Consider the following 10,171-nt stretch of genomic DNA (forward strand, 5'->3'; position numbering starts at 1 on the left):
TCTCAGGCTCTGCTCCCAGAGCTGGTGGCCACCATCCAAACGAGCGGCGCCCCAGGCGACTGTTCCTGCAGGACCCGCCAACTACGCCCGCCTCCAGCCGCGGGGCACCCGCAGCAGTGCAGAGAACGGGACGCGGGCGGTGGCTTCCGGGGCCCGCCGGCGCCCGGACTCCTATTACAGGTTCACACCAGGAGCCCGGCAGGCGCGCCCTCGTGCAGCCCGGCTCCCCCGCCTGGCTATTCTTCTCCATTCATGCAGCCGCCCAGAGCAGCCGCCGCCGCCGCCGCCACCGTCGCCGCCGCCGTCGCCGTCCGTCCGGATTGGCTGGCGGCCGGGGCGCCGGCACTTTCCCACGGCCCGCGGCGCGTGCGGCTCACCGGCGGCGCTGCAGGCGCGGCCCTGGCACACGGCCAGGCCAATCCGGGCGCGCGGGGTGGGGCTGGGCGGGGCGGTGGCTATCGCCGGGCTGGTGTCCCGGGCCGGCCCCCCATTTCTGCCCGCCGCCGGCCCACCGCCGCCCGCGCCCCCCAGCCGAGCTCCTGCGGAGCCGACGCACTGCCGCCGGGCAGGGGCGGGCTCCAAGGGCGGGGCGCAGCCCGCCTCGGCCTCCGCTCGTCCCGCCCCCATACGGCTGCCAATCTGCGCAGCGAGGCGCCAATTGGCCGGAGCACGCGGTTACCCGGGAGCCGTGGCCCCGCCCCTGCCCCAACCTCTCCGCCTTCCCCGCCCTCCCCCTATCCATGGGAAGGGGCGCAGCGTGGGAAAGGGATGGTTGAGTTTTAACCGGAGACTGAGCGTGAGTGGGATCAGTGTGCACGCACCTCCCGCAGCCGAGCGCCGAGCGGCCGCTGCAGTTAACTCCTCCTTGCCCGCCGCGCGACCCTCCTCGGAGCCCACGCTCCGCCACCATGAAGAGAGCTCACCCAGACTACAGCTCCTCGGATAGTGAGCTGGACGAGACCATCGAGGTGGAAAAGGAGAGCGCGGACGAGAATGGGTGAGTTGGCGGCGTCCGACCGATCCGGAGCGGGAGGAGAGGATGGGGTGCGCTGATGCTGGGTTCCCATTGCTGGGAGTCGTGGGCCGGCAGCTGCTGGCTGGGAGCGATCGTCCCCAGCCCTCCAGCTCAAGTTGCCAAAGAAATCTGAGTGTAGGAGGGCTCTCCTTTCCTTTCTCAAGGCAATTGCTTCCCATTTTACAGAAACTTGAGTTCGGCGCTGTGTTCCATGTCCCCAACGACATCGTCCCAGGTTTTGGCCAGGAAAAGACGGAGAGGCGTGAGTACCCCCTCCCCCAAATAATTTAAATATATGTGCACATTGTTATATTAATTAACTAACGGAAAGAACCACATTTCTTCTCGTTGGAATGTACAGTCGTAACGTAAATGCCCTTCTTTGTTTTTGTCTGCTTCCCATAGATCATCGAGAAGCGCCGACGAGACCGAATCAATAACAGTTTGTCTGAGCTGAGAAGGCTGGTACCCAGTGCCTTTGAGAAGCAGGTAATGGGAGTATGAGATCGCTGAGTGTAGCCATCGGCACCTTCTGATTCCCTCCCCTCCGTGCTTCTAACCTCATTTGTGCCAAGTCGTTGGACGTTCTTACACAAATTCCCACAGATTTTGTGGATATACGTGACTTTTGCTTTTTTTTTACGTTTGTATTTTACATGTATGCATATTTGTGTGCATATTTTAAGTTCTCCAAAGGCACTTGTGTCAGATAAGCCTTTTGTCATCTTTTTAGGGATCTGCTAAGCTAGAAAAAGCTGAGATCTTGCAGATGACTGTGGATCACCTGAAAATGCTGCACACTGCAGGAGGGAAAGGTATTCCTCTCCAGTTCAGCTGGGGCTTTGCGTGCTCGGCGTGGGGGGTGGGGGGTGGTAGCAAGCGCAGTCTGGGATTGGTGCAGTCCCTGCCTGCTTTGCTTTGTGGGGTGGGGAGAGCAGTATGTGCTTGCCAGCCAAGTGCACCTTCAACAGCACATGGGTTCTTGAGCAGTGAATACATCACCCCAATCCTCTTTCAACTGAGCTGATGCACCTTTCAGCAAGCGCCTGTCTCCCGGAGCTCCTCCGGTTGTGACAGCCCTGATTTAGGTCAAGTCACTCATGTTTGTCTGTTGCTATTTAAGAACGGATTGGGAAATGCTTATTAAAAACAACAACTAGATAGTCGGAATTTTATATGCAGGATTTAGAAAACGAACTGCCAAAAGAATTTGGAGGAAAGAGACATGTTGGGGCTAAATAGAGAAAAAAATCTAACGGGGTGAGAGACTGAAGCCCGTGTCTGTCTCCAGCGACCAGATTCTTCACCAAGGACCAAGTGCCTAAAAGCTCCACGATGATAACTTACATCTGTGTGTCTAATGAATTTCACTGCTCTGTGGTTTCTCTGTCCTTGATGTATTTTTTGTTGTTGTTGAGGGAAAACATTAAAGGAGGGAACATAGTTTCATCTGCTGGTAGGGTATAATTCCAATTTCTGCTCAGCAGCTTCTAATTGGGCTTTGAACTTGCATTAGCAAACATATACTGTTGATTAATGCAAAGATTTTGGTCAGCTTCAAAATATTTGAGCTTCCAGGACCCATGATCTGTGCTGTAATCCTGTATGGAGTTGCCAGGAAGAGCTTTGGAGTGGAAGAAATTCAGGAAATGAGCAGAGCCTTGAAGGTTTTCCTTTGTTTTTGTGTACAGGTTATTTTGACGCGCACGCCCTGGCTATGGACTATCGGAGTTTGGGGTTTCGGGAATGCCTGGCCGAAGTTGCCCGTTATCTGAGCATCATTGAAGGACTCGATGCCTCCGACCCGCTTCGCGTTCGCCTGGTCTCCCATCTCAACAACTACGCATCCCAGCGGGAAGCCGCGAGCGGCGCTCACGGTGGCCTCGGACACATTCCCTGGGGAAGTGCCTTCGGACATCACCCACACATCGCACACCCTCTGCTACTGCCCCAGAATGGCCACGGGAACGCTGGCACCGCGGCGTCATCCACGGAGCCGCATCACCAGGGCAGGCTGGCTTCTGCCCATCCGGAGGCGCCGGCCTTGCGAGCGCCCCCTAGTGGCGGCTTGGGACCGGTGCTTCCCGTGGTGACCTCAGCCTCCAAACTGTCTCCACCGCTGCTCTCCTCTGTGGCCTCGCTCTCAGCCTTCCCTTTTTCCTTCAGCTCCTTCCACCTACTGAGCCCTTCGACACCCACGCAGGCAGCAAACCTTGGCAAGCCCTATAGACCTTGGGGGACAGAGATCGGAGCTTTCTAAAGAACTGATGCTGTAGAACAAGGGAGGGGAAAGCTTAAAATCCCAGGTGTGTTGGGACGGTTGCCAACACCACCTTAAAGTCGCCAGTAAAAGTCAGGAAAAAGGTACATTTTCAGATAATTTTTTTTCTAAAGACTAAAAGTTTGTTGGTTTACTTTTCTCTTTAATTTTTTATCATGTCATGCATTAGCAGTTTTAAAAAATTAGTTGTTAATTTTTGTTTAAAAGATTCAATTGAGGTAGTGATTACGAACCAACACTTTGATCCGTTGTCTGTTCTGTGCTTCATTTATTTTGTAAACCTGTCTGTCTGAGAATGATTCCGTTTGCCTCAGCTTGGGGAATCTTAACATTAGTGTTTGGGGTCTGTTTCCTGGTGTGTGTAAGTTGCAATCTTTTGAGGATAATTTCCCACACCACTATGCTCAATGTTAACACGATTTTGTTACTACTTTGACAGACTGAGGTGTTGTATAAGTGGCATTCTTTGGGAAGGGAGGGTCAGCAAAGCATTATATTTGCAAACGAAGCGTTGACAAATCAGATGCGCAGCTTTACTGGAGAACACTAGCGAGCAGTGAGGTGAAGGGAGAAAGGCGTCTGTGCCCTGAATCCAGATGACCAGCTACTGTGGCCCGCTTGGCTTTTCTGTTCTGATATTTCAGGTTTAGAAACAGCTGCTGGTAGGCTAGGTCCCCATTTGGAGCGTTGGCAGCAAGCAAGACAGCTATGTAGACCTTGCCTGCACTTGGCAGCCCTAAGCAATGCAAAGCATTCTCAGCCTCACGGATTTCACCGTTCACCAGTGCCGACCTGCGTAAGCGATCGGAGTGTGAAAGTAGTTTGGTGCCTGTTAAACACAACCCGGTTTTCCTAGAACTGCCTTATTTTCTTTTAAGTGGAAATTTTTATGTTGTGTTTTCCTTTAGGTGCATGAAAATGTGGCTCTTGCAGTACTTAAAAGGGCTTCTCTCCTTCTCATTCATTTTTAAAATTTTGATTTGGGCTCTAAAAGTATTGTTTTACAGGCTTACCCCTTTAGAAGGTATAGTTTGAACAGCTCCTCTGAACTAGGTTTGACCTCTGTTGTATTGATGTGTTGTGACTAAATAAAAGGCAAAGAACAATATATGTACTGTGTCTGTCTTCCTGAGCCTGTGCTGGTTGGGAAATCTCCCGCTTCTTGGCTTTCGTTCTGCCTGATGCTTGGTTTTTGTCCATTTCCCAGTTACATTATTCTTGGCATTCTAGGCCGTGCACATTTGTACATCTAGCAGAGTGACTTCGTTAGGCTGCAGAGCTTCGCTTGGCCTCCTGGGAGGAAATGGCAGCTTGTCTGATAGTCAATCAGGTGGCCTGCCTCCCAACTGTCTCTGGGATCAGAGTTTGAATTCAGGCAGTTATTGGAAAGAACTTGAAAAAAGTCACTTTAAGCTGTGGTTGATCATTTTATTAGTGCTGAACACAGTGCGTGCATGGTTCTTAACTGACAAAAGAGACACTTCATGTTTCTATTTGCATTTGTTTTTATGGGAAAACAGGACTACAACGGCATTGTAGCTAAACCTGCAGAGAAGGCTTGGTGTGGCATTATGATGAGCAGTTGGCAGGCTGTAATTCTGCACCTGCACACTTCCAAGGAGTCTTCTCTCGTCTAATTTCTAAGGAATGCATTTAACCCTTAGGTCACACTGTGCTTCTGAGCTGTGTGTTAGGAAGCAGACATATGCTTTAAGTTAGAACAAAATGCTACCATGACAGAAGCAGTAATTGGCCACAGAAGAATGCCTTCCAGTGCCTTGAAGATTCTGCCAATGAACGGGTACCGCCTCTCTACTCAAGCAGTTTGCCTTGATCCCACAAGTGGCAAAGACGAGAGAAGGCAAACCCACCCTGGTAGGCAGCAATAGCGTTCCTTTACTTTGGGCAACAACTGTGGTCGACCTCCCTGATGAAAAAGCAAAGACAACAGAAAGAAAAGCTTAGACTTTGCAGTTGGGCAATAGCCCTTGGGTCTCTGGGAAGGATTTGGGTTTTCAATGTGAGGATGCCATTCAAGCTTTTGCTTTGTGGGCTCAACCATTGGTCTCTCTTGAGATCTTCGGCTCTGTCCTCAGCCTTGCCTGCGCCTCTGCAGACACGCTCCGTCTGACAGGAAGTGTTTGGACCATCCTGCCAAGCATGCTTAAATTTAGCAAACGTGGCTTTCAGCGGTGCTACAGCGTGCCGAAGAGCACTGTGCATGCTTTCACTCCCTCAACCTCCTGATACCTTGGCTTGGATGGCTGCCAGTGTGCTTTGCAGAAGGAGCCATGGAAGTATGAGATACCTAACGTGTCATCCTGTCACAAGGCTACGTCATAATCTGGTAGGGAGTACTTGTGGGAATAGCAAGGTGATCCATCTTATTCTTCCTTTCTCTCTCTCTCCCTACCCTTCTCCACCCACAGGCTCACCTCAAACTTCCTGGGAGTGGGAGGATAGAATTGCTATGTCCAAGAGCCAGCAGAACTGTTAGATGACAATTCCCATTTTGAATTTACACATTAAAAGTGAACACCAGGACCATCAATTAATGACTCAAGTCTATGTTTATATCATGTATGATTTTTTATTCATCTATCTGCATAAACAAAAATATCTAGATTGTAAGACTACTAAGGGGGTAGGGAAAGAGGGGGAGGGGGAGATAGCCCAAATTTGGCCAGAGTTCCTCCTGTGCTCTGGGCAGGTGAACATGGGAAGGCTGCCAGATGCTTTCCACTTGGCCCCAGGTGGGCATCTGGCTGTGTCAAGCCACTGGACCCCACTCAACGGGGGTGGGGAGTGGGGTGTGGTGGACAAGGGGCAGCCCCCATACCAGGGGCCCCGGGGTGACCCCCTCAGCCTTGGGGATATGGAAGAGAGGGCAGAGAGAGAGAGGTTCCCACTCAGGCCAGAGTCCTTAGTCTGGGCCTTGACTGGAGCACAGAAAGGCCTTCAATCAGGAGATTAGAAATGGCTCGTTAGGAGAAAGCCTATCCCATCGTCCAAGCACAGCGTGCCTTGATAAACAGGGACAGTCTATGGTTTTAGAGCTTTATTGTAGAAAGGCAAGGTGAAAAAGAGAAGGTAAGAGAGAGAGAGAGAGACCGGCTATGGCCAGGAGAAGAGAAGGGGGAAAAGGAGAGAGAGAACAAAGGTTAGAGTAAGAGGGAGAGAGCAAGAGGGAGAGAGTAAGAGAGAATAAGGAGAGAGAGTAAGAGGGAGAGAAGAGAGTGAGGTGGGGCCAAGCGGCCCCTCTTATGGTGGGCTAGGTTGCTAGGTAACTTGGAGGAGTTTAGCCTGAAGGTTTGAAGCTTGGGACATTGTGTAGGTGACTACTAGCCACAGCTTCTCCTGTGGGGGCTGAGGGGGGGGGCGGTAAATGTGACAGGAACCTTGAGTCCAGGAGACATGAGGGAACACCTACTGTTCCATGTAGGTGAATTATCACTACTGGGTTTCTCTGGGGTTCCACACCTCTGCTCAACTGTAGACCAGCCTGGTTTCTTCTGGATTTCACACCTCTGCTCAACTGTAGACCAGCCTGGTTTCTCCCGGGTGTCACACCTCTGCTCAACTGTAGACCAGCCTGTCTGGGAATAGCCCATTGCCCCACACTAAATGACCTACCAGTGTAAATAAACATCTTAGATGACTTACATGTTTATTTTTCTGAAGATGTATTTAAGTGTATAAATGTTTTCCCTATATGAATGTCTGTGCACCACATGTGTGTCTGGTGCCCTTGGTGGTTAGGAGAAACCATTTGATCCTCTGAATTGGAGTTGTGGCTGGTTGTGGACCACCATGTGGTGCTGGAACTCGAACCAGGTCCTCTGCAAAAGCAACATGTTCTCTTAATGGCTGAGCCATCTCTCTAGCCCCTACTATATTTATCTTATGAAAAATTATTAGTGGTCATAAATATCATGAAAGTCCTTGCTGATCACTCACTTTATTGATTAAATATAGTCCTGTGAGTTAATGAAAGCTACAGAGAGCACTTGCATGAACTACTACCCTCTATTAGAAAAAAAAATCCAAGAAATATCATAGCCAATTTATTTTATATTGCTAAATTAGGATGTGATTTTTATTCAGATTTTCCCATCCCCACTGCTAGTCACTAAAATCATGATATTTTAAATATAGATTACTTAAATTTAAAGTCCCTCAGGAAATATTCTGTCTCTTAGTTACAGTTTCCCAGCCCTCTGGTCTATACCAGTACCACAGCTTTGATGCCTTCATTAGTTTCTGATGCTGATTTATATTTAAAATAACTTCAGAGCCAACATCATCTGAGACATTGCTGTGGCCCAGTTTCTTTCACAACCCAAGCTCCAGGGAATGGGGGCATCCTGGGAAAGAGGCTATAATCCCAGCTGCAGCTCTGCCTTTATCTACTTGAATGACCTTGGAGAGGTCATTAAGATTTTGTAGAGGCCATTTAGGTCGTCTGCCAAATAAAGTGGTTGGACTAGGCAGGGAACGAGGGCCCTTGGTGTCTGCTCAGAAGGACACGTGCTGACTGGGAAGAAAGCAGGCATCAGGCCAGTTGAGAGAGCATAGGTTTTCATGAGCCATTCTATCAGATCTTGGTCCTACACAGGTTTTGTCTAGTGCTTTTCAACTGTTGAAGTTTTTAAACATTAATAACAATAAGTTATTGATCACCACTACCACCCCTGTGTGCATGTGCGTAGGTGTGCCTCAGCCTGGGTGTGGAGGTTAGAGGTTGACCTTGGTCAGGATAACCTTGCTCCTCCCACTATGGGTTCTGGATATTGACCTCATGTCAGAATTCCAGGGCAAGCAAGCATTTTAACTGTAGAATCATCTTACTAATCATAATCCTGAGGTCTTTAATAATTGCCTATGTATTCAATTAATATATTACTGTAAATTGATGAATGGACACATTAGAGAATCTTTAAGACCATAACTCATCTTTGAATTTCTAGGTGGGATTAACCAGTTTTTATTGGTTGGCAACTTATTTACCAAAATCTGTCTGCTGGCAAGACTGGGCCAGTGGGCAGTAGCCCTGTCTCAGAGCAATGACCTGAACTGCTTTCCTGGTGGGCTAAAATTTTTTGATATTTTTGCATGGCTATTTTTGAATGTGCCTAATTAGACTAATAAAGGAAACACTGAATCAATTATGCATCTGAAGCTGACACCAGGAGAAGATTTTGTTTGTTTTCTAGGCTATTACATATCCCCAAATAAAATAAAGCCAGGGGAAAGAAATGAAACAGAAGATCCTTTAAGTATGGTCTGGACAGTTGACAGGAGTCTCTCTCCTGAAGGTGTTTTCCTTTGCTCCTGTGTTCACTTTGCCACAGTTAACAAGATGTCAGCATGGTGGCTTAGACTCAGCACGTGCACACGCATTGCACCACTTCCCGAAGTAAGAAGTCCCAGCAAAAAGCAAGCAGTTTGGACTTCAGCTTGAAATACAGTGCTCATCTCAAGCTTGCTGAGCGGCAGGGTCCTCTAGGATGCTTCAGTATTCTACATGGGTTGGCAGTGGTAAGTCAGAGTGGTACAAAAAAGGCAAGGAGGAAGAAATCCTGACTGTCTATGGATGCTGATATGCATTTGCCCTGGAACTTCTCCCCAGTGCTAAGCACCAGGTAAATTTAAGGGAAAGAAGTGTCCCTGGGTGATGAGTCTGGGGGCTGAGACAGGCTTTAGGACTTTGTATTAGTTGGCCGAAACACCAGAGTCTTTACAGATTAGTTTAACATTTTCCTGTATACTTTACTGTTAATGTAACTGTTTTCTGTAAGTTAAGTGGCCATGTATTCAACTTAAAGAACCATGCTGAAAACGGAAAACTCTGTCATTTGTAGGGAGTTTATGCCTTGATTTAGTGAGCAGACATGGAAACATATTTTAACCCAGAGACTCTGAAAGTTGATTCCTGAAATTCCTGGACCTGGAGTTACAGTGTGTTGTGAGTTGCTTGAAACAGATGCTGGGAGCCTTACCTGGGTCTTGTTCAGAGCAGAACATTGTCCAGTTCCAGGTTTGTTTTTTTTCTTCCCTGGGAACGGATTTGTTTCTGGAATATAGAAAAGCTTCACCCAGGCAGAATTGAGCCATGCAGCTACAGACCGACGCCCCTGAGCCTTTGCGCATCCTCTCTGCGTCCATCGCTTCTTCCTGCAGCTGGCCCAGATGCTCGGGCCCTTTGCAGTTGCTAGAGCAAGCTTCCCATGGCCTCACTACTAAGCCTCTGCCCAGACCCACTAGTGCATCCTACTATGGTTTGAGTGTCACATCTGTCAGCCATGTGATTAGCTTGGAGGGGCTGTCTGTGTACAGATGGCTGGGTCAATGCTGCCATTTGGAGAATTGGCTGACCATTCTATGAGTGGGGTCCTGACAAAAAGGATGAGTTCACTCCATTTTCTCTCTGTGAAGCACTCACTTCTGCCATTTTGTGCTGCAACATGAAGGCCCCTTGCAGATGCTGGCACTCTGGCTTGAAACCTCTCAGCCTGCAGAACTGTGAGTCAAGCAAGTTTCTATCCATAAATCAGCCAGGTTTTGCAGTATTCTGTTACAGCAACAGCAGACAGATTAAGACATGCCTGTAATCGAATTCAGCTGGGTCTGTGTTCTAAACTTTCTTTTCCCATGAGGTCTTCCAGGACAATCCTGTTTCATACAGGCATCCCACGCTTACCCTTCTTGCTCCACCCCTCCCTTTCCTCTTCTGTTCCTTCTATAGCATTGCATTTTCTGACTATAAAAGCGAAAGTACATGGTTTTGATGATTTGCTTACTGTATGCTTTTGGCTGGTTTCTGATTTCTACAGTTCTGTCACTTTAAAGCAGCACCTACCATACTGGAGGCTTTC

General features: G+C 48.8%; 1 protein-coding gene across 1 annotated transcript; it reads left to right on the top strand.

The window, feature by feature from the left end:
- The first annotated feature begins 718 nt into the window (after positions 1-718).
- On the top strand, positions 719-4,406 carry Hey1 (hes related family bHLH transcription factor with YRPW motif 1). The gene is made up of 5 exons (XM_021158373.3): positions 719-997; positions 1,202-1,277; positions 1,421-1,504; positions 1,749-1,830; positions 2,707-4,406. The coding sequence occupies exons 1-5, from the start codon at positions 909-911 to the stop codon at positions 3,273-3,275; spliced, it is 900 nt and encodes a 299-aa protein (XP_021014032.1). The 5' UTR covers positions 719-908; the 3' UTR covers positions 3,276-4,406.
- The last annotated feature ends 5,765 nt before the right edge of the window (positions 4,407-10,171 follow it).

Source organism: Mus caroli, unplaced genomic scaffold (genome assembly GCF_978045245.1).
Source record: "Mus caroli unplaced genomic scaffold, Mus_caroli_1 scaffold_3, whole genome shotgun sequence".
Classification (NCBI taxonomy): Eukaryota; Metazoa; Chordata; class Mammalia; order Rodentia; family Muridae; genus Mus; species Mus caroli.

Excerpts from the sequence above, each read along its gene's own strand:
- Hey1 (XM_021158373.3), top strand. The coding sequence starts at position 909 with ATGAAGAGAGCTCACCCAGACTACAGCTCCTCGGATAGTGAGCTGGAC. Across the intron at positions 1,278-1,420 it reads CCAGGAAAAGACGGAGAGGC|ATCATCGAGAAGCGCCGACG; the intron begins GTGAGTACCCCC and ends TGCTTCCCATAG. Across the intron at positions 1,505-1,748 it reads CCAGTGCCTTTGAGAAGCAG|GGATCTGCTAAGCTAGAAAA; the intron begins GTAATGGGAGTA and ends TCATCTTTTTAG.